Here is a 12,479-nt window from a genome sequence, read left to right as displayed (position 1 = left end):
CTTCAATATTCTATCAAGTTTTTAAAAATCAATTTTATATTTTAAATTAGGAAATTATGAGGTTGGGGCACAGTAGTACCCCATATAAAGAAGGTGTTTGGTGTAATATCACATTATATTTTGGTTTTAACAACATTATTATCAGACTTTAAAACAATAATGTCTAATAAAACCTTCATAGAACCCAATTTGAGTACATGTAAAGTCATTCCACAGCCATTCCACAATAAATGCTTGTTCACTGTTTCATCACATCATAGAATATTACATCTCATTCCGTTCTCAAAAACTGTTCATTGTTTTGCTGGACCTCAAATCAGACTTTAAATTTCTTTGGTTTATGATGAAAGAGAAAGGTTTTACTATAGAAAGCATTAGCATCATCTCAACTTTGTAAAATTCTGCTTGGACATGAAAATAAAATTAACAAAAATGTCTTTTGACATCTAAATGTTCTATGAGTCGAAGAGTAAGACAAAGGGCTATTCTTGCTATATCATTATTGCTGATTTATAGTGGTAAACTCTTCTTAGGTTAAGAAAACGATTACTGTTAACATTTAAAAAGTATAAAAAAGTGTATGCTTCAGTAGACACTGATGACCAGTTATTGATGATGGCTTCTTCCTTTGAACATTAACATGAGCTTTTTTTGATAAATTTAATTTATGATTTTCTATGATTTACCAATATATATGTCTAAATTAAATCTAATGATTTATAGTAAGAACAAGTGCCGAACATTTAAAGTTAAAGTGGGGGGAGGGGTATTAAAAGACATAAATTCCTCATAGCATAGATAGTGCACTAGAAGAAAGGTTTACTATACTCTTAAAAGCAATAAATATTAATACATTTCCTTAAGGGTCTTATAGGACAGAAGAAAAACATGGACACATTTTTCAATCCACTTTATAAGATTATAAGAAAGGTTTTACATTTACTGGCCTCTCTTTCTGAACTTTATTTAAGGATTAAAATAGGGCTAGTATATTAGTAAGTATTAACTGATAAAGAATTAACATATTTATTGAAAATCAGATTATGATGAAATCTGGCAAGAAAAAAAGTATTTGGCAGAAGACGGAATATGATGAAGTTTGTTTGTTTGTCTTTCGGCTTTTCCCGGTTAGGGGTCGCCACAGTGGAACTCCGGTCCGCTAATGATTGGCAGTTGGCTTTTATGGTGTCGAGTTGCCAGCCCGATGCCAAACGAAGGCACGCCTGTTCAACGCATGTCTTTCGAATGCCCACTCGACCGTGGGGAGGACATGCAGACTCCACACAGAAGGCACTCCCAACCCAAGCCGAGAATCAAACGGGAGAACCTCTTGCTGTGAGGCAACCACGCTACCGCTGCACCACTGCAGAAGTAAGAAGGAATATGATGAAGTAAATATCCAAATAAAATGTATAAGATCCTAAAATCTTTCTCAGTGAAATAGGGAATTATTTAATTCTTAGGTAGTTATGTGGCTTGCTGTCCAGAGGACCATTTAGAAGCCAAGGTCAAGTTCCCAGTTACCCCCAAGCACTGTCTGGTTAAGTGACATGCTCAAGGTCACACAGAAGGCAAATGAGTGCTGAGGTAATCAAACTCTGTACCTTAGGAACTGCAACTTACAGCCTTGTCTCTCTGCTCCAACCACGAGCCTGAACGTAGACGCCGGTGGGACTTGAACCCACAACCTTTGCATGCCTTTTACCATTTAATAAGAAGTTCAGTGTACTATACATTGCATCACAGAGCCACAAAAATATCCATTTATATTCCCTGACTGCAAATAAATCCAGACTGTGGCAATTGAGAGCACCCAGTTCTAACCACTCGTTTAGCACACCCCTAATAACCATCTTTTATCCAAGTAGGCCCACTGGTGCACACATAATCCTTTTTCATGAGCAACCTGGGAACAATGTCTGCTTAAGTGATTTCTTTAAGGTCACACAGTGGGTCCAATGAAGGCTGAGGAACTCAAACTCTGTACCAAAGGAAGTATGACTCTTAGTCATAAGTCACTGCGCCAACTGCCAGACTTGAATTGACTCTTGGGGGGATATGAAATAAAGGAAATCTATAACCCTAACTGAATAATATATTCCATATGTAAAAAAGATGACTGCTAAAGTCTGGAGACAAAGAGATTACATTAGACAAATTTTTCAAAGTGCCATGCAGTACATTTAAGTCATGAGAATAAATGCAACTGCTAAGAGGGTTTGAAAAGTTAGGAAACTAAGAATAACTTGCTTATGGTACAAATTTAAGGTGTTGAATGGCAATTTGAGAAAGGTTAGAACATTTGGAAGAACATTTGAGAAATATTGTCCAAGTATTGAAAAGAAATAGAAATATCTGGTACATTTATTAGATTACCTACTCTGCAGTCAAATAAAGGATCATATATCTGCTAACATTTTGCTACCAGCTTAAAAAAAAATAGTTCCTCATCACAGCCCCAAAGATCTCGATATGTTGCTGTTATTTTGCTAGAGTAGAATATACCATTAAACATATGCCAGCTGTACTTTAAATGAAATCGTACTCTGCATCAAATCAGTTATGGTAGGATTTATGAAACTCAGTGTAGGGCAGTTGCCCAAACTATTGTAAGCTCCACATTTACTAAAGTCATTTTGGTAGTAGATACATGCGCATAGCTTATCGGAAATACTAAATCTGACCAGCACTCAGTGCAGCAAGTGAAGTCAGAACAGAACAGAAGAGAAAATGAAAGAAAAGAAAATCAAGTGGCATAAACCTGAAACTTGATGCACATACAGAGATAAAATGAAAGAAAAGAAAATCAAGTGGCATAAACCTGAAACTTAATGCACATACAGAGATAAAATGAAAGAAAAGAAAATCAAGTGGCATAAACCTGAAACTTGATGCACATATAGAGATAAAATGAAAGAAAAGAAAATCAAGTGGCATAAACCTGAAACTTGATGCACATACAGAGATAAAATGAAAGAAAAGAAAATCAAGTGGCATAAACCTGAAACTTGATGCACATACAGAGATAAAATGAAAGAAAGTGCTAAACAAGGTCAGCTATGGCTATATAATCAATCACTATTATGAGGTGGTGAAATGTGGAAAAATCCTGCAAGAAAGAAATCTTAGCGTACAAGAAATGACAACGGTATCTTGATAGAAGGGTTTGTCTGTAACAACATAACCGAGTTCACTAAAACTGAATTGCACCAAAACTGAAATCAAATTCATTGAAAACCAAACTCAATAACTATTCACAGAAAACAAATATCAACATATTTTTGATTTCTGTTTCAAATGCAGCACAGAGCCTACCCATCACATTAGTGCACAGGTACGATACCTTTACACCATCTAGTTCTATACCCAGACCATAAATGTAAGTTCATTACAGATTTCTTCTTTGTCCTACTGTGAAATACTATATGCATACATTCAATCAACTAGTCTTTCATTTAGTATGACATTTGACAAGTACATGTTCAACTAAGTAATCTTAATGGAATGGATTGGATAGGATTGTATTCGGTTTCATCACTTGATAATAAAAACAGTAATTACTGAAGTTATACATGGACTTTGTTTATATGGAAACAGTCAGAAAAGTACCTGGGGTTTAATCAACAGATGCCTGTGATATTTATTCATTTTCTGCACTGTTTTTCAAAGATTCAGACTGCTTTGCTAACTGCTGTTGAGCAGCTCTTCTCAGTAACTACAGTATATGTTTTAGAATTGTCAAATTACTTCCAGGTGTCTGTTTGTTGTTCCCAACACCTGGGCTCCAAACCAGTCATTTTATATTAAGAGAGTCTAAGTCTGCACCCTTGTGACAGGAGAGGGCTGATGTCACCCATCTGATCTACAGACTACTGGTATAAAGCTCATTGTGTACTTAGCTAATTGGTCTGTGGGTTTAGGTAGCAATACACTTGTTGTTTTCTAAGTGTATTTAAACCTCTTTGATCTTTGCACAGCAGCAGTTTATAGTGCCTTGTATATACACAAATGCCAAAAATCACAATTTCCATATAAGAACTTTATTCCAGTTCCGCTGCACTCACCAGGCAATAAGTTTAGATGGTGAGCAGCAATAACGCACTAAGATGGGAATATTTTAGTTAGCACTACCTCATCTTAGCACCCAGGGCAGCACTAACGCACTCAGATGGGAATATTTTAGTTAGCACTACCTCATCTTAGCACTCAGGGCTATCACTGCATAGTGAACAGCTGGTTTGGGCAATGGGCTTCGCAGACTAGGTCAGCTGAACTTACAGCAAGTAGGCACCTCAAACTTATTATGTTTATAAACACTCACCACTTGTATCCCTTGTAAGTATATTAAGACCATCAACCGTGGATGGGCACTTATGTACCATCTCTGTTTCCAGCCTAGAGGACATTGGCATCCTGAGGCAATGTAGAAATTGCCTCATGCACACTGACAATCATTTAATTCTTAAACAGAAAAATACAGTATGTGAGAGATGTACATACACATTGTGACTGGAGGCCAGACTCTCACATACAGACACAAAATGCAACAAACAGGTTGTCACAGACTCACACTTACCACTCACTGTACTTACCAATGATCACCAACTTATACCTACATAGGTGGAGGTGCTCACATGTAACTTACCCAATCCTCAAAGGCCTCACAGGCATAGTCATCAGAACCTGCGCATTCACACAAACAAGACACACCAGCAAAACACATGAAACCACATTTCATTGTGTCTAAGCCAATTCAATATAGAGAAATATTTAACAACCCAACATTTTGTTCATAGGTGACTCCATTGTGGGACACATAGATGTCCCCTAACAAAGCTGGATAAAGAGAGGGTTGTAGTTAGTTGCCTGTCAGGGACCAGGATCCAGCAGATCATGCAAGCACTCAGGTCACTCACCTTAAATACCAGTATGACTCTGTCATAGTCCATGTGGAAGTGAATGATTCAAGACATATCTGCTCTATGAAGAGAGACATGATTGAACTCCCGGAATATGTGTCACAGGTAAGTATGCGTTCTGCCATCTCCAAGGATGATGCCACAATACAGACAGAAAATGCTTGACTTTAATAACTGGCTTAGCTACTGGTGTTATTCCAAAGGGGGTGCCAGCCTGGGAGAACATGATCAACAGACCACCCAGGCATGATCTTCACCTGTCACCTCTAGGCTTTTGGATATTGACTAAAACTTTATCCACTCTTGTTCTGCCTTTTTAGGCATTGCCAAATAGATAAACCTTCCAGCATAACAAGTGTTACCCAAGACAAGCTAAAGGTGTTGCTGCTCTATGCTAGGAGTCTAGACCCAGGAAACTACAGACCCATAAGCTTAACTAGTCTTGTTTTCAAAAACATGGAAAGAATAATCATGGACCTGACAAATAAAGACATAGGAAATCTCTAAACACTGGGCATGACCCAGTTCAGCTTTCTAAAGGGCAGGTTGTGCCTACTAAGTCTGGTGAACTCTGTGATAAGGCCATGCATGAGGGTAACGTAGTGCATACTTCTTACTTTGTCCTGGCCAAGGCATTTGACCCTATTCCCTACTCCAATATTATAAGTAAACTCACAGACTTGGGCATGAGTCACTCAGTCACCAGATTGCTAGCCAACTTGCTCAAGGATAGGATACATGGTCAGAGCGGATAATTCAAGTACCAGCATGAGGCCAGTTACTAATGGTGTGCCACATGGCTAAGTGTTGGGATCATTTCTGTTCAGAATTTATTTCTAGGGCACCAAGGTTAATGTGGAACACCTCTGGATGACAACGTTTGCATATGACAATGAGCTTTTGGAAATCACTGAATCCCCAATGATGTAGATAACCTTCAGGAAAGTCTAAACCAGGGAAATAATTGGTATCAGGACCATAGCCTGAAACTAAACACAATGAAATGCATTATCATACCCTTTGGATAATCAAATATCCCTGCTAACTGCAACATTAACAACAGCTCCTAAGAGAAGACTCGGAGGTATGAGATCTGGGTACCCAGGTAGATAGCTGTACTTTTGAACATTATGTATCCACAGTAGAAAGGAAGTCATTTTATGTGGCACAACGTATAAGTAAAGCTATGGCATACAGATTCAGGGAAATTATAGTCCCATTGTACACAGCCCTCATTAGATCAATAATGCCGTTTGGAATGTAGTTGGCCAGACACCTACAACACATGGAGTGATCTCTAAGGTTCCTTACAAAGAAAGTACAGGGTCTAAACATGTCATGTGTGGATAGACTTAAGGCCATGTCCCTTTAGTCTGTCTCCTACTGACTGTTAAGGGGATCCTGTGTTTGACTTAGAAGACGCTCATAAATCAAGCCCTGATGAAGCTGCTGCATGTCTGCAAAACAAACAGAATGAGGGTCACCCACTCCAGGGATCTGAACTTATTGTGCCAAACAGAACATGTTGGAGAGATAGATACTTTTCCCAGAGAGTGCCACTTCTTTGGAATAGGCTTCCATTTCACATAAAGCAAAGTCCTATCTTGGTCTTCCTCAAAGCCAGCTTGGATCAGTGGATGGGGTACTGTAAATTCATACCCAGGGTGGTGCCTACATCCCTTATTAATAGGGACAATCTGTAAAATATGTGCAAATACCCAAGGCATAGGCACAGACCCGTGCCTTCCTCTTGTCCCTATGGAACATATATAGGGTACATTTTGGTTATATTAGCTAGGCTTGTAAATGCTCTTGAGCCATTAGCCTAGTAATCTCATATGAAACTTCTGAGAGTGCAACTTTTATCATTGTAGATGGAGCAGCAAGTACTTGTAACTCCATGACAGCAAACATGGTAGGGATGTACATCAATGAGACAATCAGTGGAGAGAAAGAAGCATGCACTTTGAAATCAAAGCAACAAAGTTCAGGCAAGTGTGTGGCACAGCAAAAGGCACAGACCTAGGCTGCCCATGGTGATGACTGCAAAAGATATTTCACAATAACATGAAGGCTGCAAAGACACCAGATACTAGACATCCCTTTCCAAGATTGTGCTAATGTGCTCCTTTCTGGATAGTTTCATGGTACATGAAGCCAGCACAGTATATAGTGACTCCCTCCCAATGTAAGCTAAAGTAAAGTTACTTTACCAGCAAGCTGAGAATGTAGGAAGACATCAGTATAAATGTGTCACCTTCTTTGTGTATTATTGCATTCACATAACTGTGGGGCTGCAGACTAGTGAGTGTCATTGTGCATAGGTGATTCACACAGAAGCATGCACTCACTGAAGAATGGTCCATGAAGTACTGAAACACTGTCATCATGCATATAGTACTCAAAAAATGATAGGTCAGCTGGGACAATTACCTGTCAACTAAGGACATTATATAATCCTAAGTCCCATCTCTTTACTGCTGATATTAGTATATAGAACACCTGTGCCCTGCAACTGATGCATACATGCTACTTTTTACATGCAGACAAGAGCCACCATCATGGGTTTTGGTGGTTTGCTTATACACACAAAAAGCAAAATCTTCACAAGGCATGCCTCTGCCATCTACTGAGGTCTGTCTTTCTGGATCTGTGAGCATGGCTTAACCCCATGATTAAACCATGCCAACTTTGGGTTAATCCTGTGATACCCAACCCACACCAAATAATGGGTTATTGCTAAAATATATGTGCATGTACAGCTATTAAAATAAGTTTAGTTCTGAGTGTGTGTGTGTGTGTGTGTGTGTGTGTGTGTGTGTGTGTGTGTGTGTGTGTGTGTGTGTGTGTGTGTGTTTGTATGTGTGTGTGTGTGTGCCCTCATAGCTATCTTAATGTTGGAGTTGGATATCTGGGAGCAATATTTAAAAATATCTTGTGCAAAGTACAATTTATTTTAAATATCATCTGCCTTCCTGTTTCATAACTAAAACTTTAGCACTATAGGTGCATTATGGCTGTCTATAGTTCACACTAAAATATCATCACCCATACCGCATATATAATGGTATGCAACTGTGTGATTTTTTTTTAAAACCCTATCCCTATTCCAAAGAAAACAAAGTCAAATTAAGCACTAAGTTAACAAATACAATACAAAGAAAGAAAAGTAATAATTAAGGCCTGTACTGACTGGGATCACTTCACCTCACCAAAAAAAAGCAAATCACAAAACTTTCTAAATGTAATTGCTTGGCTTCCTTCTATATATAGTTACGTGTGTGTGTGTGTGTGTGTGTGTGTGTGTGTGTGTGTGTGTGTGTGTGTGTGTGTGTGTGTGTGTGTATTTGTGCATATCTGTAGCTGAACATATAGACTAGAGATAGTCTCTCTTTATTTATATGTATATGTGCATATGCTCCTGTACATGAAGTCATAAGAAGGTCACATGGCAATATTTGTTTCAGCTACAGTGCTTATTTGAAGCTGTTAATAGAATATCATTTATTTGTTAAGTAAACAGTATATCTTATGAATGTATTGAATGTATTGCAGATTGATCAACATCTTAGAGCTAAGTTCCTGTTGTCGTCAGGCAGAAAATTCAATGCTCTGAAATCCATTATCCTTGGAAAAATAATAGGTTTGTTATTTAATATTATTTTATCTGCTCAAAAAGTATTATAAAAGTATTTGTTTTATAACATATAAGTTGTGTAAAGACAATTTAATTAAAAGGACAAAGCGTTAAATCATTTTTGTGTTGCCATATGATGCAGTGTTTAATTGCTGATAATAATTTCACCATTTTGTTTATGATGATGAATAGTGTGCATTAGCATTCCCTGAGCAACTGGTTGTCTGGTTAGACATACAAATGATGAAACATATTATAAAGCAATATAAATATAAATGAATGATTGCTGTAACTTCTGGCTTACAATAGTTTAAGCAATTATCATTTGTTAATTGATGCAGGTGCAGCTAAAGAGTATGGATAAGCCTATTAAATGTTGCACATTTCAGAGTATTTACCATTGTTATGTATCTCACGCTCAGTTTACCAAAGGCAAGAAAATATGAGTCCAGTTTTAAAAATGACATTTGTTCATATATTAATTTATATTTGTTTACCATGACATTACACTGATCTCGATGGACCATTTGCAGGCGCAGGTCAGACTCTTTGCTGGAGTATAAGTTGTTCTAGATCAATGCTGCATCAAACATCAGTTGCATTAATGTCTGCAGAATGCAATGATTACCAAACTAAAACTCACATGGTTCAGGATTTTTGTTATGATGAGCTAGTGTACATGATACTGTGCAGACATACACCATCTGTTTTTGTTACCTGCACATATTTAATGGCTCCAGATGATGATGAGAGTCAAGAGAATCATAACAGATCTGTTTGATGAATAAGTGATGCATGTTTAGGAACGTCATAAAAAAATTGTGTCTTAAACTGTAGAAGGGTGACAACATATTCTTAGGAAGGGTATACTTAAAGGCAATAACAAACATAACTTGTTACACTGGCTAGTTTTATCTTCTGTGAAATGGATATTTATTTATTTAGCCTTCAGTTGCCTTTCATAAAACCTGGTGGCATCATGGGGTTGTGTTCTGACCGTTTGCATCGGATCCCATTCTGTTATCAGTAGAACCTCTAGTGCTTACTTTTTCACAGTCAAAACCTTGTCATTAAATCTTAAAGCAAGCACAGCAGATCTGTTTGCGTCTGAAAATAAAAGAATTATTCTTACCCATTTAATAAATAAAAGTATGTGAAACTGTTTAAGATCCTGTATTGACATATTGCAAGTAAACCATGATACAATGTTTAGGGCTATAAGCATGCCTGATAGGGTGGGTGTTATTGGGGGGATAACTCCCACCCAGGGGTGTGAGGCCTAGTGCCACAGCTGGAGGGTCTCTTTACCAATGAAATTGTGTTATTCCCCCAAATCACTCATGCTAGAAAGCATTTTGAACTTAAGAAGTGGGTTATGTGTTAAAGCATTTCATATTTGCTCTTTTATTAGTATATGCATTGTTTTATGCTTATGATGAAAACAATGTTCCTCTGTCTAATGTTTCAAAGTTGTCTTAGCATATGTAATTGCTGTTGGAGGAAGCATTGCACATCCAAAATATAAATATTTGATGTTCACACACACACACACACACACACACACACACACACACACACACACACACACACACACACACACACACAAATTCTCTCAATTACATTTTTCATTTTTTTCACCCTTAATAATCAGAACTTTTAAAAACCACACCCAGCAAGGGGTGAGTGAAATTATAAGTCCTTTTAACTGCTATTGCAGTTACTTATTCTAGTTGAATGTTTTAACTTTATTATAATTATTATTTTTATTTTTATCATTTTATGCTCACCAAATAGCAAAGCCATGTTTAGAAAGCATAAAAAATAGCGGCCATCTGCTTTTTCTCAGTCACTGCTTCACAACAACTATAAAGCAACATAGTTTTAGTGGGCTTTACATGTACAATAACACCCTGTAGCTTATTGTCTAGCCAGTGTTTTTATTCTAGAGCATTCTGAATATTTCCTGGAAAAAAAAAAGGAAAAATGCAGTTCAAAACAAAATACTTGTTTGTGTTTTTTTTTATTTTAGCATATTTATGAAGAAAACATTTATATATATTCTTAAGAGATGCATTGCAATTGCATTTATGCATTTGTTGGGAGGGGGAATCTTTAGCTGCATTGGTTCTCCCTATACCTAATTTGGTATATTTCATGTGTTTTCACCTCTGTGTTTGATAAGATTCCATAGTACTATCTGTTGCTGTTTTTCAAGTCAAATATGCATCCCTTTGCTGTAACATTATTACATACCTTTGTATGGGCAAGTACTACAATCATTAGTAAAATATATAAATGACTTCATACACAGCCCCCATTCCCACTGTGATTGCTCTGTTAATGTTTACAAACATATCGATATGTTTGGTATCCGTGCCTACAAAATAATACTGATAACGGGATGCAATTTCAAAATGAACCTAAGTTCACAAAGAACACTTGCAGCTTTGCTAAAGATAAAATAGAAAACATAACTTAGAAATTCATTTTATTTATATGCTAGTGACAGATGCTTCTTTCTTAAGCAATACTTATATACTGTTATGGCACAAATACAAGATTTGTAAAGCCTAACATAAAAATGAGGGAGAACAGTTTGCATATACATAAGCCCTAATTTGACAGAAATAAAAAAAAAAACATTCAGATTAAGTAGGAATCCTTATCTGTGAATATAGTCTTCCAAGTACAACAAAACAAACATATTTAGTCCATGTGGTATCAGCATGGCTTTTATAAACAAAACTGGATTGGAATAGCAGAGCAAAACAAGTCCATTAAAAATGCTGTTCATGTGTGTGTGATGTTTGGTTAAATGGCAACAAGAATTAGGTCATGTTAACAAGTTCAGAAATAGAATTGCTTTTGTGGCAATAACAGCCAGACCGCCGTTAATCTGAAACTGCCATGTCTTGAAATTCAAAGTGGTGTACATATATATTCATTTAGTGATAAGGATCATATTATTGGAAATCTAATAGCATTTCTGGAAAAAATATTTATGTATGTATAGAAAGATAGATAGATGATAGATAGATAGATAGATAGATAGATAGATAGATAGATAGATAGATAGATAGATAGATAAGAAATGCTGTGTTGGTTCAATAACATAAAATGCAAAGGCAATGGAATACAGACATGATATAATACCTTTTATTGGGCCAACATAAAGGATTTGCAATTACTCAAGCTTTCGCTCTGGCATGAGCCCTTTTTCAATAGTTATTTATCTACTGATGCAAGATACAGTGTTTAAATACCCACTAGTGCCTAGAAAGGAAAATAAATCATTTATTTATACATCAGAGAATTGTCTCTGTTCTTCATCTCTTCCAAATTTACCCACTGGACAAACTGATGAATTTTCTGAGCTGCTACCAAATAAGAGCTCCAAGTGTTGTCAGCCCCAAAAGAGCAAATCATTCAATTTTGCCAACTTGCCATAACAGGAGACACACAACTTCATATTCACTAAAGACTGTGCAGCTGAAGATGTGATGGAAAAAGTTTCATTACATTCATCAAGCTTACAATTCTCCTTTAGAAATAATCTGCATGGTGTGCTTTAACCCATCGATTATGGATAACATTTATTTCATCACAACAGGCTGTGACAACAACAAAGGGGATGACATAACATGACTTTTGTATAATTATTTTAAAATCAAAATAAATAATAAAAAATACCCTCTTAAGGTCCTAGTTGTAACTGCTTCATTCTTATATTAATTGTAGTACCGTATTAATTAACCCACAATATTCCATTCCATAAAGGGAATTATAACCTAAATGTGCAATGTCATGCTATTCATTAGCATGGTTCTTCACTTTGCACGCAGCACTGGGCAATGGATACGAAAATAGAAAAAAAATCACGTTTGCAGGATTATCTCCAGTTCCCTTATCAAGCAATCATAAAA

General features: G+C 36.6%; 1 protein-coding gene across 1 annotated transcript in view; it reads left to right on the top strand.

The window, feature by feature from the left end:
• LOC122802342 (contactin-associated protein-like 5) overlaps positions 1–12,479 on the top strand; it is a 2,566,556-nt gene that overhangs the window by 2,234,743 nt on the left and 319,334 nt on the right. The window contains exon 19 of the mRNA XM_044071980.1: positions 8,475–8,562. Within this exon, the coding sequence (XP_043927915.1) occupies positions 8,475–8,562 (88 nt within the window). The remainder of the gene's footprint in view (positions 1–8,474; positions 8,563–12,479) is intronic.

Source organism: Protopterus annectens, chromosome 5.part0 (assembly GCF_019279795.1).
Source record: "Protopterus annectens isolate FY-2018-M chromosome 5.part0, PAN1.0, whole genome shotgun sequence".
NCBI classification, from domain to species: Eukaryota; Metazoa; Chordata; order Ceratodontiformes; family Protopteridae; genus Protopterus; species Protopterus annectens.
Note: the sequence above shows the minus strand (reverse complement) of the source record. Positions and strands in the feature narration are given on the sequence as shown.